Raw genomic sequence first — 25,554 nt, 5'->3', positions numbered from 1 at the left:
GAACCCAGGAGGCAGAGCTTGCAGTGAGCCGAGATTGTGCCACTAAACTCCAGCCTGGGCAACAGAGCGAGACTCTGTCTTAAAAAAAAAAAAAATTAAAAAATTAAAAAGAGCAATAAAATGAAGTTGGGATTTTGAAAATATAAACAAAAATGACAAACATTTAGCTGGACTAACCATAAAAGAGAGAATGCTGAAATAAATAAAACAGATTAAAAAGGAGACATTACTATTAATACCACAGAAATAGAAAGTATTATAAGATATTATTATAAACAACTGTATGCCAACAAATTTTATAAGATAGAAGACATGGATAAATTCCTGGATGCATACAACCTACCAAAATCAAGTTATGAAGAAATAGAACACCTGAACAGAACAATTAAAGTTGAATTGAAGAGAAAATTGAATCAGTAATAAAAAGTTTTCCATCAAATAAAAGCCTAGGACCTTATGTCTTTGTTGCTGAATTCTACCAAACACTTAAAAAAGAACTAATACCAATTCCTCTCAACCTATTCCAGAAAGATTGAAGAGGAGGGAATACTTACAAACTCATTTTGCAAGGCTAGCATTACTTTGATTCTAAAACTGGACAAGAACACAACGAGAAAAGAAAACTATAGGCTGATATCCCTGATAAGCATCGATGCAAAGATTCCTAACAAGATACCAGCAAACCAAATCCAAGAGCACATTAAAAAGATTATTCATTATGATGAAGTGGAATTCATCCCAGGGATCCACGGATGGTTTATCATACTCAGATCAATAAATGTGACACACTACATTAACAGAAAGAAAGAAAGACCAACATGATATAATCATTTCAATAGGTGCAGAAAAAGAATGTGACAAATTTCACATTCCTTCATGACAAAAACTCTCAACAAATTAGTATAGAAGGTATGCACCTTAATACAATAAAGGCCATATATAAAAAACTCCTAGCTAACATCATACTGAATGGGGAAAAGCTTCATATACAAATGGACCAATGGAACAGAAGAGAAAGCCCAGAAATAAACTTACTCACCAAAAGCCAACTGATTTTTGACACAGGTGAGAACACATACTGGAGAAAAGACAGTCTTCAATAAATGGTGCTGGGAAAATTGGATATTCACATACAGAAGAATGAGACTAGATCCCTACCTCTCACGATATACAAAATCAACTCAAAATGGATTACAGACCAAAAAAGAGCCCGCATCGCCAAGTCAATCCTAAGCCAAAAGAACAAAGCTGGAGGCTTCACACTACCTGACTTCAAACTATACTACAGGCTACAGTAACCAAAACAGCATGGTACTGGTACCAAAACAGAGATATAGATCAATGGAACAGAACAGAGCCCTCAGAAATAATGCCACATATCTACAACTATCTGATCTTTGACAAACCTGACAAAAACAAGAAATGGGGAAAGGATTCCCTATTTAATAAATGGTGCTGGGAAAACTGGCTAGCCATATGGAGAAAGCTGAAACTGGATTCCTTCCTTACACCTTATACAAAAATCAATTCAAGATGGATTAAAGACTTAAATGTTAGGCCTAAAACCATAAAAACCCTAGAAGAAAACCTAGGCATTACCATTCAGGACATAGGAATGGGCAAGGACTTCATGTCTAAAACACCAAAAGCAATGGCAACAAAAGCCAAAATTGACAAATGGGATCTAATTAAACTAAAGAGCTTCTGCACAGCAAAGGAAACTACCATCAGAGTGAACAGGCAACCTACAAAATGGGAGAAACTTTTCACAACCTACTCATCTGACAAAGGGCTAATATCCAGAATCTACAATGAACTCCAACAAATTTACAAGAAAAAAACAAACAACCCCATCAAAAATTGGGCAAAGGACATGAACAGACACTTCTCAAAAGAAGACATTTATGCAGCCAAAAAACATGAAAAAATGCTCACCATCACTGGCCATCAGAGAAATGCAAATCAAAACCACAATGAGATACCATCTCACACCAGTTAGAATGGCAATCATTAAAAAGTCAGGAAACAACAGGTGCTGGAGAGGATGTGGAGAAATAGGAACACTTTTACACTGTTGGTGGGACTGTAAACTAGTTCAACCCTTGTGGAAGTCAGTGTGGCGATTCCTCAGGGATCTAGAACTAGAAATTCCATTCGACCCAGCCATCCCATTACTGGGTATATACCCAAAGGACTATAAATCATGCTGCTATAAAGACACATGCACATGTATGTTTATTGCGGCATTATTCACAATAGCAAACACTTGGAACCAAACCAAATGTCCAACAATGATAGACTGGATTAAGAAAATGTGGCACATATACACCATGGAATACTATGCAGCCATAAAAAATGATGAGTTCATGTCCTTTGTAGGGACATGGATGAAATTGGAAATCATCATTCTCAGTAAACTATCGCAAGAACAAAAAACCAAACACCGCATATTCTCACTCATAGGTGGGAATTGAACAATGAGAACACATGGACACAGGAAGGGGAACATCACACTTCGGGGACTGTTGTGGGGTGGGGGGAGAGGGGAGGGATAGCATTGGGAGATATACCTAATGCTAGGTGACGAGTTAGTGGGTGCAGCACACCAGCATGGCACATGTATACTTATGTAACTTACCTGCACATTGCGCACATGTACCATAAAACCTAAAGTATAATAATAATAATAGTAATAAAAATAAATAAAATAAAACATGAAAAGTGAAAAAAAAAGAATTTACTGAAAAAAAATAAAAAATAAAAATAAAACCCCAAACTACAAAACTACTAGAAGAAAATATAGGGGAAATGCCCCACAACGTTGGCCTATTGACTTAAATGGAGATGAGTTGGCAATTCATATAATTAAGGACAGATGGCAATATGAAACCATCTCAACCTACCTAAGGTTTCAGAACAAAAGGTGAAATCCTATATTTCACTGAAAGTTAATTTTATATATCACTTTGGGTCATACTTCTTAAGTAACTTGTTTCTGAAGTGAACTTAGGATATGTGAGGGTTTTTCTCATTCAGGGGTAAGAATGACTTTATAGAGATCTTGCTTTGAAGAAGTCTCTGATTAATGAATGAATGACTGGAACCAAGAAACATAACAGTAATACTACTTATTGTTGGTGATTGTTGGTAAAAACCATACTTAAAAAATTCTGAATGACCCAATGGATTTTTGCTTTTGTTGACAGTTGCCATAAGAAAATCATATAGATGGATGGATAGATATAGATAGATATATGATTCATAGATAGAGACATCTCCAACTCTTTTCCTCTGTCTTGTCATTTTCTTGCTTTTCTTAAGCTTGCTCTTTCTTCTATAACTCTTCTGCCATTTCCTTGTTCAGATAATTTCCTTGGTTCACTTGGCCAATTGCTATAGTCTTCTTAATCAATCTCCCTGTCTCTTCCCTCTGCCTCTTTCAATCTACCTTGTATACATCTGCCATAATAGTCTTTCAAAAACACAGTAATCATGTCACTTAAAAAAAGTATATGTATATTCCCTAGTTTCAAGCTCCCAAACTTGGTATTGAAAACCTGATGAAACCCAGTTCTAACCTGCCTCTCTATCTTTAACTATCATCTTCTATCAGGAATTCCTTATCTTCTAATCAATCTGAAGTACTAATTACTATTTTCAAGAAATAACCTTTACCTTCTCACTGCTGTGCCTTTACTCAATTTTTACTATTGCCATAAAATATCCCACATTTAACACTCCAAATTTCACAGCAATATCTACTACCTCTGTACAGTCCACCCCAGATCTCTGGAATTTACTGGTCTCCTGAATATGCTCCTGTCACAGAAAATACAAGCTATCTTTTATTACAAACATTTAATGCCTTTCCTTCTACATTGGATTATAATCTCCTTGAAAACAGTTCCCATTGTATTCTTCGTAGTACTTTATGAAAGGTAAGAATTCAATGACTGTTTATTAAGTTGAGTTCTTTCAGCAGGAAAACACTGAAGAGGCATCAGATCATGCACTCCCAGAGAGCTCCACTTGCACTCCTTGAGGGCTCCACCCTCGATAGAAAAGGAGAAATGGCAGCTTCACTCGTCTCTAGGCTGTGGAAAGTCTCCAATTCAACTCTGTTCCAAATGATGCTGGTCACTGTTTTGTTGGCTACTGTCCTTGGTAAGTAGTGGGGAGACAGGCCAGGTGACCAGCATGCAACTGAGTTCATCATACACCCTATTGTAAGAGGTGTCTAAGAGATCTTTAACATTATGGGATATATTTGACCACCTGGAATTTGGGAAACATGCTATAAACTAAAAAAAGAAAGTCTTGTTTTATAGAACCTCCTGATGCTCCCTTTTAGAATTTTTCTCTCCAGGAAACTCTGAACAACTTAACATTGAAGCAATCATGACTTGTAATAAATGCATATTATCTGCCAGCCCGGCCATGAACTCTCACTGCCTGTGTGGTTATTTAGAATGTAGAGGGGGTCGGTATAATTCTTCTGGGGCATTTGGAAGGCCACTCAGTACTTTGTTTAATTCTTGCCAGGGAAGTAGAATTAAGATTTTATTTTTCAAGGGTTTAATGATTCTCCACCTTGTGATGCTTTTGAAAAATATTTTATTTTTTAACAGGCCATTTATTCTAAATCTAAAAGGTCCAAAAGGACATAAATGAAATGCCTCCTCATCCTTGACTGAGGCAACTAATCTTGCATAATGCTATTATTAGTAGAAAATATGTTTCTGCTAAGGCAGGAGGTAGAGTCATATGGCATGGCATAGCTACCTATATTCTGAGCAGACAGATGTGGGCAATCTGATAGAATGACGAAAATCAAGTCTATTCATTCACTTTCTAATAAATTAGCACTTATACAGTCAAAGACAGGTGGAATTTTTCTGTGTTTACTCATTATTGTTGTCATTATCATTACTCAACAAATATGTATTATTGATCACTTACTGCGCTCATTGAACAATGACATAATAGGGGTTATGATGAAAGAGAAAATCATGGTCTCTGCTCTAGAAAACTTAGTACTAGGACATCGAGACATTGTGTCCCAAGATATAACTGTTGATGTTCCTTGCCATTTTTTTGTGTGTGCAGGTGACTGTGGTCCTCCACCCAAATTACCATTTGCTTCTCCAATAAATCCGTTGTATGATACTGAATTCAAAACTGGAACTACTCTGAAGTACACCTGCCACCCTGGGTATGGTAAAATCAATTCAAGTCGACTGATTTGTGATGCCAAAGGCTCGTGGAACTATAGCATCTTTTGTGCAAGTAAGTATCAACATTTATTTTTCTCACCTTTACTTTTTTTCCCAGAAAGTTCTTTAGGAACTTAATGAATTACTTAATTCATATGAAAATCTTCGATCAAAACAGTTCAAAATTAACATCACCTATAGTATTTAGAAGAAATCAGTTGGGAATACACTTGGACATATTTTTTGAACAGTTAGAATATAGCATCTGCTTCCCTTTTCCTTCTGTTTCCCTGTGATGAAGATCATATATTTTCGAGAGCATACATTTTTATGGACAACTGGTCAATGAATACATCCAGCATTATCACAGTGGTCTAACTGAGCAAATGAAACTAAGTGAAGTTTTTTTTTCTCTTCTTAAAATGTGTCAGAAAAATGAGATATATGTTTACATGTATTTTTTTCTCAAAGCAAAATATTAATGAGTCAGAATAAGAAATAAGCATTGAAAAATATCTCTAGGTCTATCTGGAAGCAGGAGTTAAAGTTAGTGAACCAGACTTTTTTTCCCCTAATGTTCTATTTTGTGAGTAATTGGAATCATGAGTCATTATTTTAATTTTCCTCCTAGAGAAACAATGTAGAAATCCAGAATTAATCAATGGGATAGTGGAAGTTAAAAAAGATCTTCTCCTTGGTTCAACCATAGAATTCAGCTGCTCAGAGGGGTGAGTATAAGGCAACCTAGAAGCAATAATTTCCTTTTCAATTAATTTTTATAAGGAGTTAATGCATTTATATGTTTCAAAAATAAAAGTGGAATAAAAAGGTATACATCAATAATTCTCACTTCCACCCCATCCTCATTCATCCCATTTCTCTCTGCCCTCTGACAGAAAATGACATTGATTAGTTTCAGATTTATCCCTTTAGTGTTTACTTCTATAAATACAAGTGAGTACAAGTATTTTTGTCAATACTTTTCCCCCTTTATTATACAGAAGATACCTGACTGTATACATCGTTTCTAACCTTGCTTTTGTTTTTTTCACTTACAACATTGCTATGGACTGAATTTTCTTGGTATTCCCTCAAAATTCATATCTGAATCCCCAATGTGATGGTATTTGGAGATGGGGCCTTTGGGAGCTAATTAGGTCATGGGAGCGGAGTCCTCATGTGGGGATTAGTGTCCTTATAAAAAGACGTGAGAGAGCTTTCTCTCTCTCTCTCTCTCTCTCTCTCTCTCTCTGTCTATCTTTCTCTCTCTCTCTCTGCCATGTGAGGACACAGCAGGAAGGCAAACCATCTGCAAACCAGGAAGCAGGCCCTCACCAGAACCTAACTATGTTGGTACCCTGATCTCAGACTTCCTAGCTTCCAGCACTGTGAGAAATAAATTTCTGTTGTTTAAGCCATCCAGTCTATGGCATTTTGTTATAGCAACCAGAAATAACTAAGACAAATATGTACTAGAGATCTTTGACATTCATGCACCAAGTGTGTCCTCATTCTCTCTCTCTGTGTGTATATGTATGTTTATAGCCATATAGTTTTCTAATGCATGTATCGTAGCTTATCATAGTTTATTTAATGATTCCTACTGATGGATTTTTGTGTGTTTCCAATCTTTTCCTGTTACATACAATGTCCTGATGCATACTTTTTATATATGTTATGTTATATCTATTAATATAGAGAGATGTTTGTAGGACAAATTCCCAGAAGTGGGATTGTTGGATCAAAGAGAAGATGCTTTGAAATTTTGCTAAATATTGCCAAATTGCTGTTCATAAACTGTAAAATTTTGTAATATAAACAAATGCCTGTGTCTTTACCTCTGTGATTTACTATTTTTGAATTTTTTGCCTATTAAAAAGAGAAAATAAAATCTCTGTATAGTATTTTTTAAGTTTTTTATTTTTTTCAGACCTCTCAGGGGTGAAAAACTTTTTATTTTGAGGTAAGTATAGGTTCACATGCAAATATTAAAAAAATACAGAAAGAATCCATATCTTTCTCTAGATGGCCTTCACATTGTCTTGGCATCATTTATTAATAAGTCTACATCTAATCCATGTGAGAGAACATCTTTTAAAAATACGTATTTAATTATTCAGTGTATATTAGTCTTCTTTAGATGTTCTATTCAATGCTTTTAGTCCTTCTGTATATTCACACAACCAGTTCCTTTCTCTTGAATTTTTAGTGTGCAACATCACTTAGAGGTATCCGCCTGACTGTTCTGTTTTTATAGTTTTCCTATGTTTGCTTGTTTATATTTCTATATGAACTTTTAAACTGGTTGATTTTTACTTTTAATCAATTGTATTAAGCTTTTAAATGAACTTTAAGAGAATAGACATTTTATGATGTTGCATCTTGCCAGCCAAGACTTTCCATTTGTCCTAGTTGTCTATGTGTGTGTGGCTGTGTGTGTGTGTTTCAGGACTGTTTTAAAGTTTTCCCCATTTACATTTTTCAATTCTTATGTTTAGTCTCTACTATCTTATTTTATTTTTGTCTTATTTTTGAGATTGCAAATGGTGTCTTTTCTTCCATTATATCTCCTAACAATTTTTATTCGTATATATGGAAACTACTTATTTCTATATATTAATCTCATATCTCAGCTAATGCCTTGAATTTCCTTATTACTTATAATAGTCTATCAGTTGGTGATATGGCTTGGCTTTGTTCCCACCTAAATCTCATTTTGAATTGTAGCTCCCATAATTTCCACGTGTGGTGGAAGGGACCCCGTGGGAGATAACTGAATCATGGCGGGGCGGTTTCCCCGTTATTGTTCTCATGGTGATGATTAAGTCTCACCAAATCTGATGATTTTATAAGCGGTTTCCCCTTTCACTTAGCACTCATTCTTTCTTGCCTGCTGCCATGTAAGACATGCCTTTTCCCTTCCACCAAGATTTTGAGGCTTCCTCCGCCACATGGAACCATCAGTCCATTAAACCTCTTTTTCTTTATAAACTACCCAGGCTCAGGTATGTCTTTATCAGCCGTGTGAAAACGGACTAATACAGTCGGATTTTCTTGGGATTTCCAGATATGTAATTATGTCATCTGAAAACAATGATTCTGTTATATTCTCTTTTCCGATTTTTGTATTTCTAATTCCTTTTTCTTATATACTTATGCTAGCAATTATCTCAAATAAAAAATTGATACCAGTTATTGTTCTCTTACTCTTGACTCTAGCAGAAATGACTAGCATTTTCTTCCTAAATTTAGTGGAGGTGTATCTGTACGGATTCCTGTTACATTGAACATTTTTGGCCAAAACTAATTGTTGATTATTTTTCAAATGCCATTTTAGTGACTATCAAGAAGATGGTTTATTTTTCTTAATAGATTTATTAATATCATGTATATATTAGTCTGCTCAGGCTTTCATAACAAAATATCAAAATCCCGCGGGCTGGGACAGTTCTGGAGTCTAGAAGTCTCAGAACAAGGTCCTGCAGGTTTTGGTTCCTGTTGAGGGCTCCCAGCCTGGGTTTCAGATGGCTGGTTGTCTTCTCACTGTGTCCACACATGACCTTTCCTGGTGTCAGCATGAGGGCGCAGGGACTGCAAGTGGGAGATCTTTGTGGTGTTTTTTCTTATAAGGATTCTAATCTTACTGGAACAGGGCCCCATCCTTCTGAACATTAATTACTTCCTTATGCAAATATAGCCACACTAGGGGGTTAGGGCTTCCACATATAAATTTTGAGAGACAGATACATTCAGTCCATAACAAGTTATTCTATATTAATATATTTCCTAATTTTGAAGGATCCTTTTTTTCTTGAAATAAAACTATACTATTTGGTCATTGTATAATTTTCTTTTAAAATGTTCCTGGACTCTGTTTGATAATATTTTATTCAGGAACTTATTATTGATATTCAGGGTAAATTTTTTTTAAAGGCAAAAAGTCCTAGAAGACCGGGACTTGTCAAGAGCAAGAACAATGAGATAATAATCAGGAAGTTAGGAACTTATCAGTTCCTAAGGAACTCTCAGGTTTATGAGAGTAAGCCAAGCTCTAGAAGCCAGAAGAAAGATTCAAATTAGAGGTCAGAGTACTAGTACACATCAGTAATGTCTCTTGCTCATTTATTTAAAAGAAACTACATAATAAACTCAAGTGAACCACTTACTTGTTTTGAACTGCCTGATTTATAGCTTGTTAGGGAAAGAGTGTAAGATTTAAGCCAAGTCCTCAGATTTTAGGTGTAAAACTTGTTGTGTTCTCTTTTTATTCATTGCGGATGGGTACCATGTGATATAAAGAAAGAGCTTAAGTTGCTTAGACAAGCTAGAGCATTTTAAAACTGAACAAATAAGACCTTTGCTTGATATGAGAAAATGTAAGTTGGCCTAAATGGTAATTAGTAATCAAGACAGCATTATTTTTTCATTTTAAAATATTTAATAAAAATTTGTTTCTTTTTTTCTTTAACAGGAGAAAATTACAGTGTTTATTCATGCAACATACATGTGGGAGAGCTTGGTGATGAGTAACTCAAAGGGGGTGATGAGAATTTGGGGCTTATATACCATTTCAGTAAAGGAAGGGAGAAAGGCACTTATGGGAAACAAATTACTTTTTAGAAAGATAAATACATTTTCAGGAGAACAAACAGGAGATAAGAAAGTTTGTAAAAATATATATTTAAAAAATTTTTACTTTAGGTTCAGGGGTACATGTGCAGGTTTGTTATATAGGTAAACTCATGTCGTGAGGATTTGGTGTGCAGGTTATTACATCACACATGTACTAAGCATAGTACTCAATATTTATTTTTTCCCATTTGTCCAAAACCTCATAGACAATTTATGTCTAGAGTAAATGAATTCCACTAAAATGTTTGACCTATCTTATTTAGATTTTTCTTAATTGGCTCAACCACCAGTCATTGTCAGATCCAAGGTAAAGGAGTTGACTGGAGTGATCCTCTCCCAGAATGTGTAAGTAAAACTTTTTTTTTCTGACCTGACTACAAACCTAAACTACTTTAGGTAATAACACTGCTGTGAAATTTCACTGCTTCTTTTACCCTCCATTAGAATTTGCATGAATTTTCGATTTAACACAATGCGTACCCTGAGTGTTTCTTTCTCTTCACTCACTCACCTCAGTTGCCAAGTGCGAGCCCCCTCCAGACATCAGGAACGGGAAGCACAGTGGTGGAGATCAAGAATTCTACACATATGCCTCCTCTGTCACCTACAGCTGCAAACCCTACTTCTCACTCATAGGCAACGCCTCCATCTCCTGCACCGTGGAGAATAAAACAATAGGTGTCTGGAGCCCAAACCCTCCTATCTGTGAAAGTAAGTCAGAATGATGAGTTCTGCTTTGATCTCTTTTATTTGTTTAAAAACAAAAGGAAGGCATATTTATTAGGGAAGATGGAATGATTCAAAGAGAAACTAATCACTGCAATGATGGAGTCATTCATTTGTTCAACTAATCTTGTTACATGCTGTATCAGTCAGAATAGCATAGGCTGTACTGCAGTAGTAATCAACACCTAAATCTCAAGGCCTTTATATAGTAAAAGTTTTTTTCAAGTTTCTTCTCAGTGCACTGCTAGCCTGGGAAACTCCCTAGGGCATCTGTCACTTATACGGTAATTCAGATTGTTTAGATCTTTGACACCTCCATGTCAAAACTTACACAATTAGTTCAGTGGGAGAAGAGAACAAGGAAAGTCAGTCTCCGGCTCTTCAGTTCTTTGACCTGGAAGTGACATATATCACTTGTCATTACAGCCTTTTGACCAGGACTAGTTCCTTATTTCTGCCTAATACAGAATAACCGGGGAACATTGTCTTTTGTTTACTTTACAATAACTGGAAATATGGGTGGACACTAATAATGTCAACCATGCATGCCTAAGGAGCAAACAAAACACCAACACCAGCAGGTAATAAAGGTAATAAAAGACAATGAAAGAAAGTACTTTCCCTTGGCCTCGCTACGGAAGCCAGAAGAGATGTTACGTCAATATCAGTAATGATTAAGCTTGCTGGTTTAGGACATTATTCTTTACTGCAAATAAAGTGCCTAAAAACCATAGTACCACATATTGTTTTGACTCAGTACAGGATACAGCCAGTGCTGGGGTGAGAGAGAGAATAATAGTGAAAAGACTGCAAGAAGTGGAAAAGGCATGAGCTGAGGCTGCATAAGTTAGTAGGGGCCAGGTTACGAAAGATTTGTCTGTCACTTTCAGGAGTTTGGAATGAAGGAAAAGGGAAGACATTAAAAGGACAATCTGAAGTGAGACAAAACATAACTAATAGGTACCTGTTGCAACCTTTCAGCCAGGAAGTGAAGGTGGCTTCAACTGTAGCCACAGCAGTGAGCCTGGAGGGAAGTTGAGGAAGTATAGAGGAATTAAGATGGCAGGATTGACAGGACGTGATGACTAACATGATGTGGGGTGAAGGCGGCTTGTTCTTTGCTTATGGAAGCGCAGCACAGATTTCCCGATACTCTGGCTGCCTCTGCATGACACCATATCATTACCATGGGTCACTGACCCCCAACCAAAATCATCCAGGAAATTAGGCCATTTAATGGAAGGATTTGGAGACATTGAGATTTGGACTTCAGGGTTTAGATATTGCCCATTCTTATTGATGAGAAAGTTGGAGGACTTTACATGATTAACATGATGGGACCTCATTTTGCTGAGGTTTCTGGCAACTGACAGGAAGTATACAAATCTCCAAAACGTTTTCTTTTTTCAGTGCCTATTAAATATATATTTGTATCAGGCCCTCCTTGAAGCCATGCCAACAGTTACAGTCACATCTTTACTGCCATTTCTCTCTGATAACTCAGATGTCTTTTGTACGTTTCTTTAGAAATTGTCTGTCGTCGACCACAGATTCCAAAGGCAATCTTTGTTTCTGGATTTGGACCCCTCTATACTTACAAAGACTCTATTGTGGTTAACTGTGAGGAAGGTTATATCCTCAGAGGCAGCAATTTAATCTATTGTGAAGCGAATAATGAGTGGTATCCTTCTGTTCCCTCTTGCGTATCCAGTGAGTATGGACTACAATGGAGTTCCAATATTTGGATCTAAAATTATCCTGACATAGGTGTGGCATGCTCATAGGCACAAGCCAACTCTACTCCCAATAATCATTTTAAGATAAATTAATACTTTTCTTGTTAAAAGGAAGTTTTTTTGTTAATAATCTCTTAGTGCTATTGGAAGAATTTCATATATATCATATAGTCATGAGACCAATGACTTCATAGATATTGTAGACTTATATATTTGCTATAAAAATTTTCCAGGAGACAATAGTGAAGTGTTTCAGTCTAACAAAATCAATATATCATGAGAATTTTTTGAACAATGGAAGTAAGATTCCTTTAAGACAGTTCTTTTTTATAATTTGCATAGAAATGCTCTATGGGCCAATATTGGTCTTGAGACCTTCATGTTGTAAATACATACAGATCATTTATAACATTAATGATTTATTGCCAACATTTACTGAGCATTTTCTATGTTATAAACACTGTTCTAAGTGCTTTCCATCAATTAACTCATTCAATATTTACAACTATTCCAAGAAGTTGCTATTTTTTATCCAATTTTAATGATGAGAAAACCGAAAAAGAAAGATTAAGTAACTGGCACAAGCTCACATAGTTAATTGGAGGTGGAAGCCACCACTACATTGTGGTTTATCTAGTCTCTTCTGCTATCACATGAACTTAGGTGCCATTCAAAATGTGTAGTAAAGAAATTCAATAAATATACAATTTGACAGACACGTATCCTCTCCTTGATTCACACTGACCTTTAGCATATTGTTGAATAGAAAAAAAAAAATACAAGACAAAAGGCCCAGCTGCAAAAGTTATATGGGGCTTGGTTTGAGGCCAAAGAATGAAGTTGCAGATGATAGTGTCATGATGTCAAGAAGAATGCCTCTTATTTTAATTCCCCATTAGGCAATGAGATTAGAAAGTCAGTCTCATCTTGGAGCAAATTTTTGCTGTGTCTTTCTAGTGATCCTAATGCTTCCCCTGAAGACCAACCATTCTAAAGTACAGTGATGTGAAAGGAAAACTAACCTCCTACAGAGTTGGCCCAGCACCTAGAAACTGTCCCCTTCCTGCACCATGGCATGCTTCTCAGTACAGCCTCTCCAGTGGCACATGCATTTAGTAGACACATGCACTTAATAGACACTAGTCTATTGGGCAGTGGTGCTGCCGAGTCTTTTTCTGGAGTTCCCATTTCATCTTTACCATCTCATTTTTTGCTGAATGACTATGTTATATCCCTTTTTTTGTGACAGGCTCATGAGTCACTCTGCCATTCCCAGTAACACGTTTCTTTCACCCTTGTGCTTTCTTTATGAGTGAATGGTTGCACCGACCTACCGGACATTTCCTATGCTTCCTGGGAGAGAAATGACTACAACCTAAGTGATCGCGAAATATTTGAAATTGGAACTGAGTTGAAATATCTATGCAAACCTGGCTATAGACCTGTTTTAGATGAGCCTCTGACTGTGACTTGTCAGGAAAATTTGACATGGACATCTTCCAATGAGTGTGAGAGTAAGAAGACTTGAACTTTGTTTTGTGTATATATGTGTGTGTATCTTCTTTGATATTGAAAATGTTGAGCACAATCCTTGAAATTTGCTGAGACTTGCTTCACTCCATAGCATACAGTTAATTTTTATAAATGTTCTGTGTGCACTTGAAAAGATGCATATTTTGCAGTTGTTGGGTGCAATGTTACATATACATCAATTAGATCTAATTTTAATGGTTTTGTTCAAATCTATTTCCATATTTATATTTATTTCTTGTCTACTTGTTCTCTCGGTTACTAAAAAAGTTTTGTTTGTCTTTTATCTTTTCAGAGTTTTTGTTTGTTTGCTTGCTTGCCTGTTTTGAGACAGGGTCTTGCTCTGTCACCCAGGCTGGAATGCAGTGGCATGATCTCGGCTCGATGCAGCCTTAACTTCCCGGGCTCAAGCCATCCTCCTGACTCAGTAGGTGGGACTACAAGTGTACACCACCACACCTGGCTCATTTTTGTATTTTTTGTAAAGATGGGGTTTTGTCATGTTGTCCAGACTGGTCTCAAACTCCTGGACTCAAGAAACTCACTCACCTCGGCCTCCCAAAGTGCTGGGATTACTGGTGTGAGCCACCACACCTGGCCATCTTTTTAGTTTTTTCAAATCATTTTTTGCTTTGTACATTTTGAGACTACATTGCTAGATGCATACAAATTTAGAATGATATATTTTCCTGATAAATTTCACTTTTTATCATTATAAAATGACTCTATTCTATAACTGTTTTATCTTTAAAATTCTACTTTTACATTAATATAGTTCTGACATCTTTATTTGAGTTAGTGTTTACATGGTTTATCCTTTTAGTCTTTTGTTTTTATACTTTCTGTAACTGTATATTTTAAGTGTATCTTGGAAGCAGGATAGAGTTGGATATTTTAATCCTACTTGACAATTTTCATTATTTAATTAGAGCACTTGTCAGTGTACAGTTAGTGTAATTATTAATATATTTGAATTTATATCTACCATTATTTGCTATATACGTTTTTGTTTTACATTCCTTTTTTCCCTTCTTTTGAATTGATTTTAAATTTTTTTTCCATTTTTTTACCTGGTATTTACTTACTTTTAGATCTTTTTATGATGTTTACACATAATTTACTACTTTTGCCTCTTCCCAGGCAAAGAGAAGCCTTAGAAACCTTTAACTTGATTTATCCTGCCTGACTTATATGATTTTATTTTTCAATTCTAAATGTGTCTTAAACTCTGCATTATTATTATCATTATTACTATTGCATTATTAACTTAGTAAATCCAATTAGTTTACATTTGTTCACATAATTACTATTTTATTCTCTTCTGATTCTTCAGTCATATCTGTTATCCCTTTCTTTTGCCTCATAAATACTCTTTAGTTTCTTTTAGTGAGAACCTGTTGATGATAAATTTCTCTCTTTGTTTTTCTCAATGTGTCTTTATTTCACCTTAATATTTGAAGATACATTTGCTGGATATAAAATTCTATATTGGCAATTATTTTCCGTGGTCATGTGAAATATTTCATTCCATTGTCTTCTGCCTTTAATTGTTTCTGTCAAGAATTTTGCTATTAGTCATACTGTTGATCATGTGAAGGTTTTCTGTTTTTTCTGATTGCTTTTAAGATGTTCTTGTCTTTATTTTGTGGCAGTTTTTGTCTGATATGTCTAGGTTGGTTTCTTTGTGTTTAGCCTTTTTTGAGATTTAGGATATTTCTAGAATATGAGGTTTGATGGCTTTCATTGATTTTGGAAAAATTTTCAACTTCAAATACTTCAATATTACAAATAAGTATTTTCTTTGAGTATAATTTCAGCCCTATTTTCACTCTTCTACTGATACTTTGGCCACATTTGTGTTAAGCTTTTATACTGAATCTTCTATATTTCCTGTGATCTTACCTGTGTTTTTACTTTTTGTTTCTCAGTATTTTACTATGAATATAAATTAAGTTCACCAATTCTCTCTTCATTGATGTATTATCTGATATTAATTATTAGTTGAATTCTTAACTTTATTGTTTTTTCAGTTTCAAGATTCCCATTTGTAGTGGATTTATAGTATTGATATTGATTTTTCTACCAAAATTCTCAATGTTGTATTTTATTTCCTTCTACATAACAAAGCAAAGTGGCTTTTAAGTCAATGTTTAGAACTTCATTTTCTGGATCCTCTCAGATCTGTTAGTATTGTGTCTTGCTTTCTTTGGCTTTTTAATAACCTTGTCTGGTCTCCTGTTTGCTTGTGGCAGGTAGTAAGGGGCATTAAGGGCTTTGAATGACCCGAATCCAATCAGGGAATGTAATGATACAAGCCTGGGCTTCAATACTTATTATAGATAGTTGGTCTATTTTTGGTTTATTCTTACTTCAAGGTGTAGTTCTAAAGATTCCCAAGAGCTGTGGGTTACCAGCAATCAATCCCCACTACCACACACCCATTGAGTTCTGATCAGCTTCTTAGCCACTCAGTTGTATTTTGGGGGAGGAGAATTATCGTATACTTCTAGATATATATAAAAAAAGCAGCTCTACATTCCTGGTACACCTCATTGGGTATCTTTCTTTCTCATTAAAAGAACAACTAAGACAATTAAGGTCTTAGCACCTGAATTCTTTCTTCATGGATTAACTGCCCCCTCCCCACCATGTTTTTCTACTTGTTATCAAAGAGAAGGTGAATCTAAATTGCTTAGCTCATTACTGCCAAAATCAACACTTCGTTTTAAGGACTTCTAATGAAGAAACACGGTTGGAGGGAAATTAAGTAATAGCACTTCAACCAAACAATGGCAGAATTTGGAGAAGATGCTTGGTCTAACTCTTCCCTCAACTTCTTTGTTTCTTTCTTTCTCTTTCTCACTTTAAATTTTGGCAAAAGCACTTAACATGAGATCCACCCTTTCAACAAGTTTTTCAGTGTACAATATAGTACTGCTAATTATAGGCACTATTTGTACAGCAGATTTCTAGAACTTATTAATCTTGCACAACTGAAACTTTATACCTGTTGAACAACTGGGGAGTTGTTATCCCTCCCTCCTCCAGCCTCTGGCACCCACCGTTCTACTCTCTGCTTCTATGAGTTTGCCTTCAGATATTAGTATCTTCTATAAGGTGGAATCAGGTCCTCAGCCAAAGGTGTGCCCCCTGAATGATTTACTAAATGTGAACAACATTTAAAAATGTTTTTAAAAATTTTTGTGAGTACATAGTAGGTGTATATATTTATGGGGTACATGAGATATTTTGATACAGACATGTAATGTTGAACATTTTTTAATCCATCAGGGGTATGTTGCCCAACACCAGATCTGGAGAATATCAGAATCATAAATGAAAGGAGGTATTTCACTGGTAGATGTGTCTATGCCTATGGAGACTATGTTTCATATATGTGTGATGAAGGCTATTACCCTGTTTCTGTTGATGGGGAGAGTTCATGCCACACAGATGGCACATGGAAGCCTAAAATGCCAGCATGTGAGCCAGGTAAGAATATTGAGAGAACCTGTCATAATCATTTCCTAGATTCCCCAAATGATTCCACTTGGTTACACAAAAGATCAAAGTACTTTAACTGAATTAGAGGTTGTTCCTGCAAGAAGCATTGTGCAAAAAGGATCACAGATACACATCACTAGCACCATGCAAGGCAGCTATAGAACAAAATATGTTGGAAGACAAACTTACAGGAGAAATTTTCTTGTAAGAGAAAAAAGTAGAATTGATGAAGTCTTTCAGTCTCATTTTGTCATTTTCCTGCATGTATGCTGATGTTTTAGTAAAGAGGGACACTACCTCACAATGCTCCATATTTATAAGTCAAGGGAGAAAACATGATTTACATATTGTGTAACAATGGAAGCTCCAGGTTGAAGAAGTGATCTGTTAGGGAGAGCCTTGAAGCCTAGTGGCTGACAGTGTCAGCCTTTTCTTTCCTTGCTTTAACTCAGACCTACTGAACCACCTCTCTGTTGAAATACCATGAAGGAGAAGAAATAAGCATCTAAGGTGATAAACATCTGTCTCTTATCAGGATAAGACACTGAAAATGTTATTATTATGGAAGTATCTTCATTATGAAAGACTCTTCACATCAACACGATGGTGATTACTCGGTACTATAGTTTGTGGGTTTCTCTAAAAGCAAAGCTTGAGAAAATGACTTGGGAGCCAGTAGTTTATTTTGGAGGTGATTCTAGGAGGTAGGAGCGAGGGATGAGAGAGAGACAAGGGGAATCAGCAAAGGTGACTATTATAAGCAGCAGGGGCTCAATTCTTTGGGACCACAGAGAAGTGTAAGGAATGCCTTTCATCATTATCTGTCTGAAGGATGGGAGACTGGGACATTTATCCAATACTTTCTGTTGCTCATTGGTTTAGGGTTGCCCTAAGGGGCAGTAACCGCTTCAGTAATTTAGTCAGTAACTGAGCCTCAATTGCAACTGTGCTCTTTCAGCTGCAAAGGAGGCTCCAAAGTGAGACTGACAGATTCACATTGAATGCTTTCCGTAGAACATCATCAGCGTAAATCTGAGCTTGTGTAAAATTATATATTTCATCTGCGACTGTAGTCAGAAGTCCAAAGGGACATGGCATGGGTACAAAACATTTGTTACAATATATCCTTTGCACCACTCGATTTGTTTATGTCCCATTAATTAAACCCTATTAATCTTAAGTAATCTACTGCTAACAAGTGTTATAAAAAGAAAGAACAGACATTGTGTATTGGAATAATCAAACAAAGTTTCATGGAGAAGTGGGACTTGAGATAACAATTAGAGTTCATGTCCTTTGTAGGGACATGGATGGAACTGGAAACCATCATTCTCAGCAAACTATCACAAGGACAAAAAACCAAACACCGCATGTTCTCACTCATAGGTGGGAATTGAACAATGAGAACACATGGACACAGGAAGGGGAACATCACACACTGGGGACTGTTGTGGGGTGGGGGGAGGGGGGAGGGATAGCATTAGGAGATATACCTAATGTTAAATGACGAGTTAATGGGTGCAGCACACCAACATGGCACATGTATACATATGTAACAAACCTGCACGTTGTGCACATGTACCCTAAAACTTAAAGTATAATAATAAAAAAATAAAAAAAAGAAGGTAAGCGGATGCTAATAAAGGGGAGTCCCAGGAGGAAATATGAATATATAGAAGTGGAAATTTACATAACAAGTTTAGGGAAGGAGGAGTTGACTAGTTTGGTCAAACAGAAATAGTGCTAGATGGGGCCGAGAGCGGTGGCTCACGCCTGTAATCCCGGCACTTTGGGAGACTGAGGTGGGCGGATCACCTGAGGTCAGAGGTTCAAGACCAACCTGGCCAACGTGGTGAAACCCCGTCTCTACTAAAAATACAAAAATTAGCCAGGTGTGGTGGCACATGCCTGTAATCGCAGCTACTTGGGAGGCTGAGGCACGAGAATTGCTTTAACTTGGGAGGCAGAGGTTGCAGTGAGCCAAGACTGTTCCACTTCACTCCAGCCTGGGCAAAAGAGTGAGACTCCATCTCAAAAAAAAAAAAAAAAAAAATAGTGCTAGATGAATTTGAAGGATCTATGAAAAAGGCCAATAGAGGTATTTTTATTTTTTCATATGTCCATGGTTGTTAAAGATGCTGATTATTTTATTTTTAGAAAATGGAGCATTTTAAAATCCCTGTCACTTAGTTTTAATCTTCGGAGGCAATCATCCTTCAACACAGGACTTCCTTTGACATTCTCAGGGCTCTAAATTTGTTGCAATTTTTCATTCAAAAGTTCCTGAAACTTGAAAGTTCCCTTCTAGTGTGACTACCCCATCATTTGATATTACTTATGTCAACACTGAAATCATTGTTTAAATTGTAAGATATGGTAATTATGTTCTTATGGTGTTGTAGTTATGGACCAGATTGTTTGGGGATCCTGCAGTTATTCAGGGCCTTTACAACTATTCCTTTACTTAGCCTGACTTCTATTGAGAATGATTTTCATTTAATATGACTCTCTGTGGTTGAATTCATGCTTTCGTACCAAAGCTCATTTAATTTCCCTAAGCAGTGAAATATTTTAGTGATCATGTAAACAAAAACCAAGAAAAGTCCTATAAAATGGAGAATTCTCTCAACCCAAGAGTTGCTTTCATTCACATCAAGCTTTTCTCTAGGTTCTCAGCCTGAAAGCAGTAGAAATGTTGAGTTGTGTCAAGTTACCCTATGGAAAAAGGATTTGGATGGGAACATTTGAATCTCCTACAGATCACTCAGATTTGGGGAGATTAATCTGAAACTATGAGTTCATGCTCTTCTCTCTCTCTCATCATCCAAGTTTGCAGTTACCCTCCCAGTATTGCCCATGGACACTATAAGAAAGTTATTTTAATAACTCCTTATCCTGAGGCTACATATGAATGTGATGAAGGATATGTTTTGGCTGGATTTGCTACAATCTACTGCAAGTCTTTTCACTGGCAACATGCACCTCCTCAATGTAAAGGTAACTCCAACTCAACTCATAATCCATAGAAGATAGAATTAGAAAATATTAATAGCAATGTTTCCTATTAATCAAAGGCAGCATAAATTTTGTCTTTATTTATTTATTCATACTATTTAAATTATGCCTGATATATTTTAAAAAGTAATTGACAGGTATATTGAAAATGAACTTTACTTCCTACTCCAGTCTTCCAAAAGCATAGCTTGCCCTATGTTCAGAGAGAACCACTACTACCAGGTTCTTATGTGTCTTTCCAGAATATGTTGAGACAGTATCTTTTACCTGAGAATACCTTTGTGGCTCTAGTTTTCATGAGAATCCTGAGTTAATTTCAACTACTCAAGAAAGAGGAATCTCAAGTGTTAATTCCCAAATTATGAAGTGTTGGAAATCTCCACAAAAACTTCATGATGGTCACCATCTCCCCATGATATTTACATTTCCACTTTTGATTACCTGATGGTGGTACTGTTGGTAAACCTGCTGTAGAAACAAGACGAATCAAGTAAGGCTCTGTCTCTTGATTGTGCTTAGAGCTTTCATCATTCTGCTAATAATCACCACTGGCTCCGTTTAACCCAGGAAGATTATGAAGCAAGAACAATGGAAAGTACATATCAAGAATCCACAAATCAAGGCTGTGGGATGCAGCAATTGAGAGCACCAATTCTTACCACCTATAAGCTATGTGATACTGAGGAAATATTTAACTTTTCAGTTTCCTTGTTGGTAAAATTGTGATAATAATAGTATCTAACTCATAGATTGGTAGTGAGGATTAAATGAGATAAGTAAAAAAATTAGCACATAGACTGACATATAGTACTTGTTCAATAAATGCTAATTATTACTGTTATAATTATCATTAAAATAAAAGCATAGAACAACATGCAGGACCAGAATATAATTGTGAATATAATTTTATATCCTTTTTATTATCCAGTGCTGTTATGATGACTTTTTTTGAGAAACAATGTGATCAAAAATACATTTTCATTACAGCTCTGTGTCTGAAACCAGAAATAGTGAATGGAAGGCTGTCTGTGGATAAGGATCAGTATGTTGAGCCTGAAAATGTTACCATTGAATGTGATTCTGGCTATGGTGTGGTTGGTCTCAAAAGTATCACTTGCTCAGAGAAGAGAACCTGGTACCCAGAAGTGCCCAGGTGTGAGTGGGTAAGTGGCACAATTCAAGGAAGTTCTGTGCTACCAATCCCTAAAAATAGTGGCCTCTCCCAAGGTTGTGTCCCAGTTAGCAATGAGGAGATCTGACTTTTGTCAGGAAGCATAAGTAACTTACCACAATTAGCACAATTACCACCAAACTTGCATGGTGATAAGCCAAGAGAGACACATTTTCCTGCTCTGTGTCTAGAGCCCAAATCTCTAGACTTGAGAGTCTATTGACCCAGATGTCCTGACCCCTAGCTCTACATTTTCTACAATAAAGGTTGTGCATTTGTTCTATTTCTGGTTGGTCCTCAGAACCATCCCTCAGTTGTCCTTGTGGACGTGCTTTGCATCTCCTTTGGAGCCCTGCATCTTTTTGGCTTCAACCTGCTTGGTTGCTGCTCAAGGACAGATCTGGGCTTGGCTTGCATGTGAACACTTGCTAGGATGCACTGTCTCTCCCGATTTCCTATTTGTTCCTCAGGTCAATCTCCCTTTTGCCAGTAATGACTCTCGGAATGTACTCCCATCTTTATAGCAGCATGATTTATATTCCTTTGGGTATATACCCGGTAATGGGATGGCTGGGTCAAATGGTATTTCTAGTTCTAGATCCGTGAGGAATCATTCTTAGCAAACTATTGCAAGGACAAAAAACAAAACACCGCATGTTCTCACTCATAGGTGGGAATTGAACAATAACACTTGGACACAGGAAGGGGAACATCACACACCGGAGCCTGTTGTGGGGTGGGGGGAGGGGGGAGGGATAGCATTAGGAGATATACCTAATGTAAATGACGAGTTAATGGGTGCAGCTCACGAACACGGCACATGTATACATATGTAACAAACCTGCACGTTGTGCACATGTACCCTAGAACTTAAAGTATAAAAAAAAAAAAAAAGAATGTACTCCCATCCCCTACTCATTTCTTTAAATCACTTTTAGGAGGCACCTGAAGGTTGTGAGCAAGTCCTCACAGGCAGAAAACTCATGCAGTGTCTCCCAAGCCCAGAGGATGTGAAAGTGGCCCTGGAGGTGTATAAGCTGTCTCTGGAGATTAAACAACTTGAAAAAGAGAGAGACAAATTGATGAACACCCATCAGAAATTTTCTGAAAAAGAGGAAATGAAGGACTTATTTTTCCCTTCAAATCAACGTACAGAATCTTCATTCATCAACCCTACTCTTCCTTAAGCACCATCACTCTAATAAGTGTCTGGGCTAGGAGAACTTTCTCATTACTGCTAGAGAAAATGTGTAATTATTGGTAATCTAGCCTTTTGTAGCTCAAATGTCTACTTTCCTGGACTTGAAGTGCTGGTTAATTAAATAATTATTTACCAAATATCAGTTTGTGTTGTCATCTTGGTCAATATGTCGCATAAATATGACACACTCCAGTACACAAATCCACTGCCTAAAGTTTCTGTAATTAACTTTGCCTCACCTTTTTCGTACCTCAGAAAGAATGGAAGCCAGGAAATTCAAACCATGTTCATACCATAATCTTTATCTGAATGCCTTTACTCTGAATCCCGCATGTGCCTACCCTTAACCTACAGAAAAGGATACAAAACTCAAAGGATTTTCTGTAACATTACAGACAAAACCATTGTCTGTTTGATGGCCCCTGTCCATTAGTAACTCATCGCTTTACCCCCGCACAGAATTCCACTCTTCTCACTTTTAACAGCACTTTTAACAGATTGGGCTTGCATGTTGCTCAACTTTATAGAAATGGAATCATCCATTATGCATTCTTTCATACATGTTATTTTTTTCCTTTAAATATTATATTTGTGAGATTCATCCATGTTATACATAGTTGAGGTTCATTTATTTTCATTTCTATTTAGTATTCCACCAGTGTATGAATATATCACAATTAACTTATCTATCCTATTGTTGATGAACATTTGGGTTAGTTTTAGTTTTTTGGCTATCATGAATAGTGCTGCTACAAATATTTTTGTAAATGCCTTTTGCTGAACATTGACATTTTTTTCTCCGCATATACCTGAGGATGGGCTTGCTGGCTTGTAAGGTGTGTGTATGTGTTTGTTCAGTTTTCCAAAGCTGTTATACCAAAACACACTCCTGCAGAACATGGAACACTTACTATTGTTAATTGTTCTTTTTTTTTTCTTTTTGAGAAATTCTTTTGGGTATCACATTGTGCTTTAAATTTGTTGTTCCCCAGTGATTAGTGGGGTTGAATTACTTTTCATATGTTTATTGACCATTTAGATATTCCTTTTCTGTGAAGTTCTAGTTCAAGTTATTTACTCATTTTTCTATTGGATAATTTACCTAGTTCTAATTTAGTTGTAGGAGTTTTTAATATATTCTGGACAAAAGTCCTTTGTGAGATATGTATTGCAAATGTCTTTTTCCTGATCTATGGCCTGGCTTTTTTTACTTTTATAAAGTTATGTGTTTTATAAACATAAATTCCTAATTTTAATGTAGTACAATATATCAAGTGCTTCTCTTTTGATTAGTGTTTTGTACACCATTTAAGAAATCTATGCCTACCCCCAAATCTTTGCCCATGTTTTCTTTTAAGATATTTAGAATTTTACTTTCACACTTAGAACTATGATCTACCCATAACTGCTATGGTGTAAGGTAAAGGACCAAGATTCATTTTTTTCCATATGGATATACAATTAATCTGGTAAAATTTATTTAAAAGACCATCCTTTCTCCCATTGCTCTGTAGTGTCACTTTGTCATAAGCCAATTAGCTATGCATATTTGGCGTTTGTTCTTGACTCACAGTTGTTAGCCCTTGGTCTATTTGGCTATCTTACACCAATACCACAATGTCTTCTTTACTACAGCTTCATAATGAGCCTTAATATCTGGCAATGTGGGTCCTTCTCCTATTCCTCCTCCACCTCCTCTTTAGATTACATTGAAAACTTTGCTCCTTTGCACTTAAACGAATTTTAAAATCAGCTTGTCAATTTTCACCAAAATTCTTTTGAAATTTTTATTAGAATGCATTTTATTGATGTATGAATTTGGGAGGAATTGATATCTATACAACATTGTGCCTTCTAATCCATAAACATGGTATTTTCCTACATTTATTTATATCTTTTATTTATCTCTAGCTTTCAGTGAAGAGCTCTTATACATCTCTCATTGAACTTACCTCTAGGCACCTGGCATTTTAAGTTTTACATTTATAAAAAAATCTTTTTATATAATTTTTGGACAGTAGGTAATTGTTTTTAATTGTTGATATTTTATTTGATAATTAGCTAATTCTAATTAATTTTTGATATGTCTTTGGCTTTTTAAAGTTCCTAATTACGTCACCTGTGAGAAATAACAGTTTACGTTCCTTCCCACTCCTACCATTTATCTATCTATCTATCTATCTATCTATCCGCCTGCCTGCCTATCTATCTATTCACTCAGCTAACATTCTATTCCCATGAATGGGACCTGCAATTCAATGTACAATGGAAGTGTACATTGCAATGTACAGTGGAAGTGAATATAGCAATGGTTCACGTCTTCTTATTGATCTCAAGAGAAAAACTTTTAATGGCTCACTGTTATGTAGTATGTCTATGGCCATACCACCCTGAACATGCCCGATCTTGTCTGATTGAGAAAGTTTCTTTTCATTCCTAATTTTCTAAGAGGTTTCCATTTTTATCATAAATTGTTGTTGAATTTTATCAAGTATGTTTTCTGCACCTAGTGAAGTTATCAAAAACATTTTTTCTGTTAATGTGGAGGATGCTGTAATGCTATTTGTTGCTGCATAATAAATTACCCCAAAACTTACTTAGTGGCTTAAAATGGTAGCATTTACTTTGTTCATAAATCTGCAGTCTGGGCAGAACTTTGTGGAGGATGACTTTGCTCTACTTAGCATCAGTAGAGGTGTCTCATAGACTGGGAGCTGGAATCATCTAAAGATTTCCTTACTCACGTGTCTGGTATCTGAGCTGGGAAGACTTAACAAGCTGAGGGCTAGAACAGCTGGGACTCCTCAGGCATCTCTGTCTTTATGT

At 36.2% G+C, this 25,554-nt stretch overlaps 1 protein-coding gene across 1 annotated transcript in view; it reads left to right on the top strand.

Annotated features, from left to right (window-relative positions):
• LOC129030072 (zona pellucida sperm-binding protein 3 receptor-like) overlaps nt 1–22,862 on the top strand; it is a 38,520-nt gene extending 15,658 nt beyond the window's left edge. Inside the window, exons 2-13 of the mRNA XM_054474964.1 lie at nt 3,983–4,164; nt 5,107–5,286; nt 5,845–5,941; nt 10,109–10,194; nt 10,362–10,556; nt 12,099–12,281; nt 12,419–12,421; nt 13,621–13,821; nt 17,129–17,329; nt 20,171–20,338; nt 21,344–21,519; nt 22,466–22,862. Of these exons, the coding sequence (XP_054330939.1) occupies nt 3,983–4,164; nt 5,107–5,286; nt 5,845–5,941; nt 10,109–10,194; nt 10,362–10,556; nt 12,099–12,281; nt 12,419–12,421; nt 13,621–13,821; nt 17,129–17,329; nt 20,171–20,338; nt 21,344–21,519; nt 22,466–22,714 (1,921 nt within the window). The 3' untranslated portion in view covers nt 22,715–22,862. The remainder of the gene's footprint in view (nt 1–3,982; nt 4,165–5,106; nt 5,287–5,844; nt 5,942–10,108; nt 10,195–10,361; nt 10,557–12,098; nt 12,282–12,418; nt 12,422–13,620; nt 13,822–17,128; nt 17,330–20,170; nt 20,339–21,343; nt 21,520–22,465) is intronic.
• Nucleotides 22,863–25,554: the final 2,692 nt, after the last annotated feature.

The sequence above is a fragment of the Pongo pygmaeus genome, chromosome 1 (genome assembly GCF_028885625.2).
Source record: "Pongo pygmaeus isolate AG05252 chromosome 1, NHGRI_mPonPyg2-v2.0_pri, whole genome shotgun sequence".
Classification (NCBI taxonomy): domain Eukaryota; kingdom Metazoa; phylum Chordata; class Mammalia; order Primates; family Hominidae; genus Pongo; species Pongo pygmaeus.
Note: the sequence above shows the minus strand (reverse complement) of the source record. Positions and strands in the feature narration are given on the sequence as shown.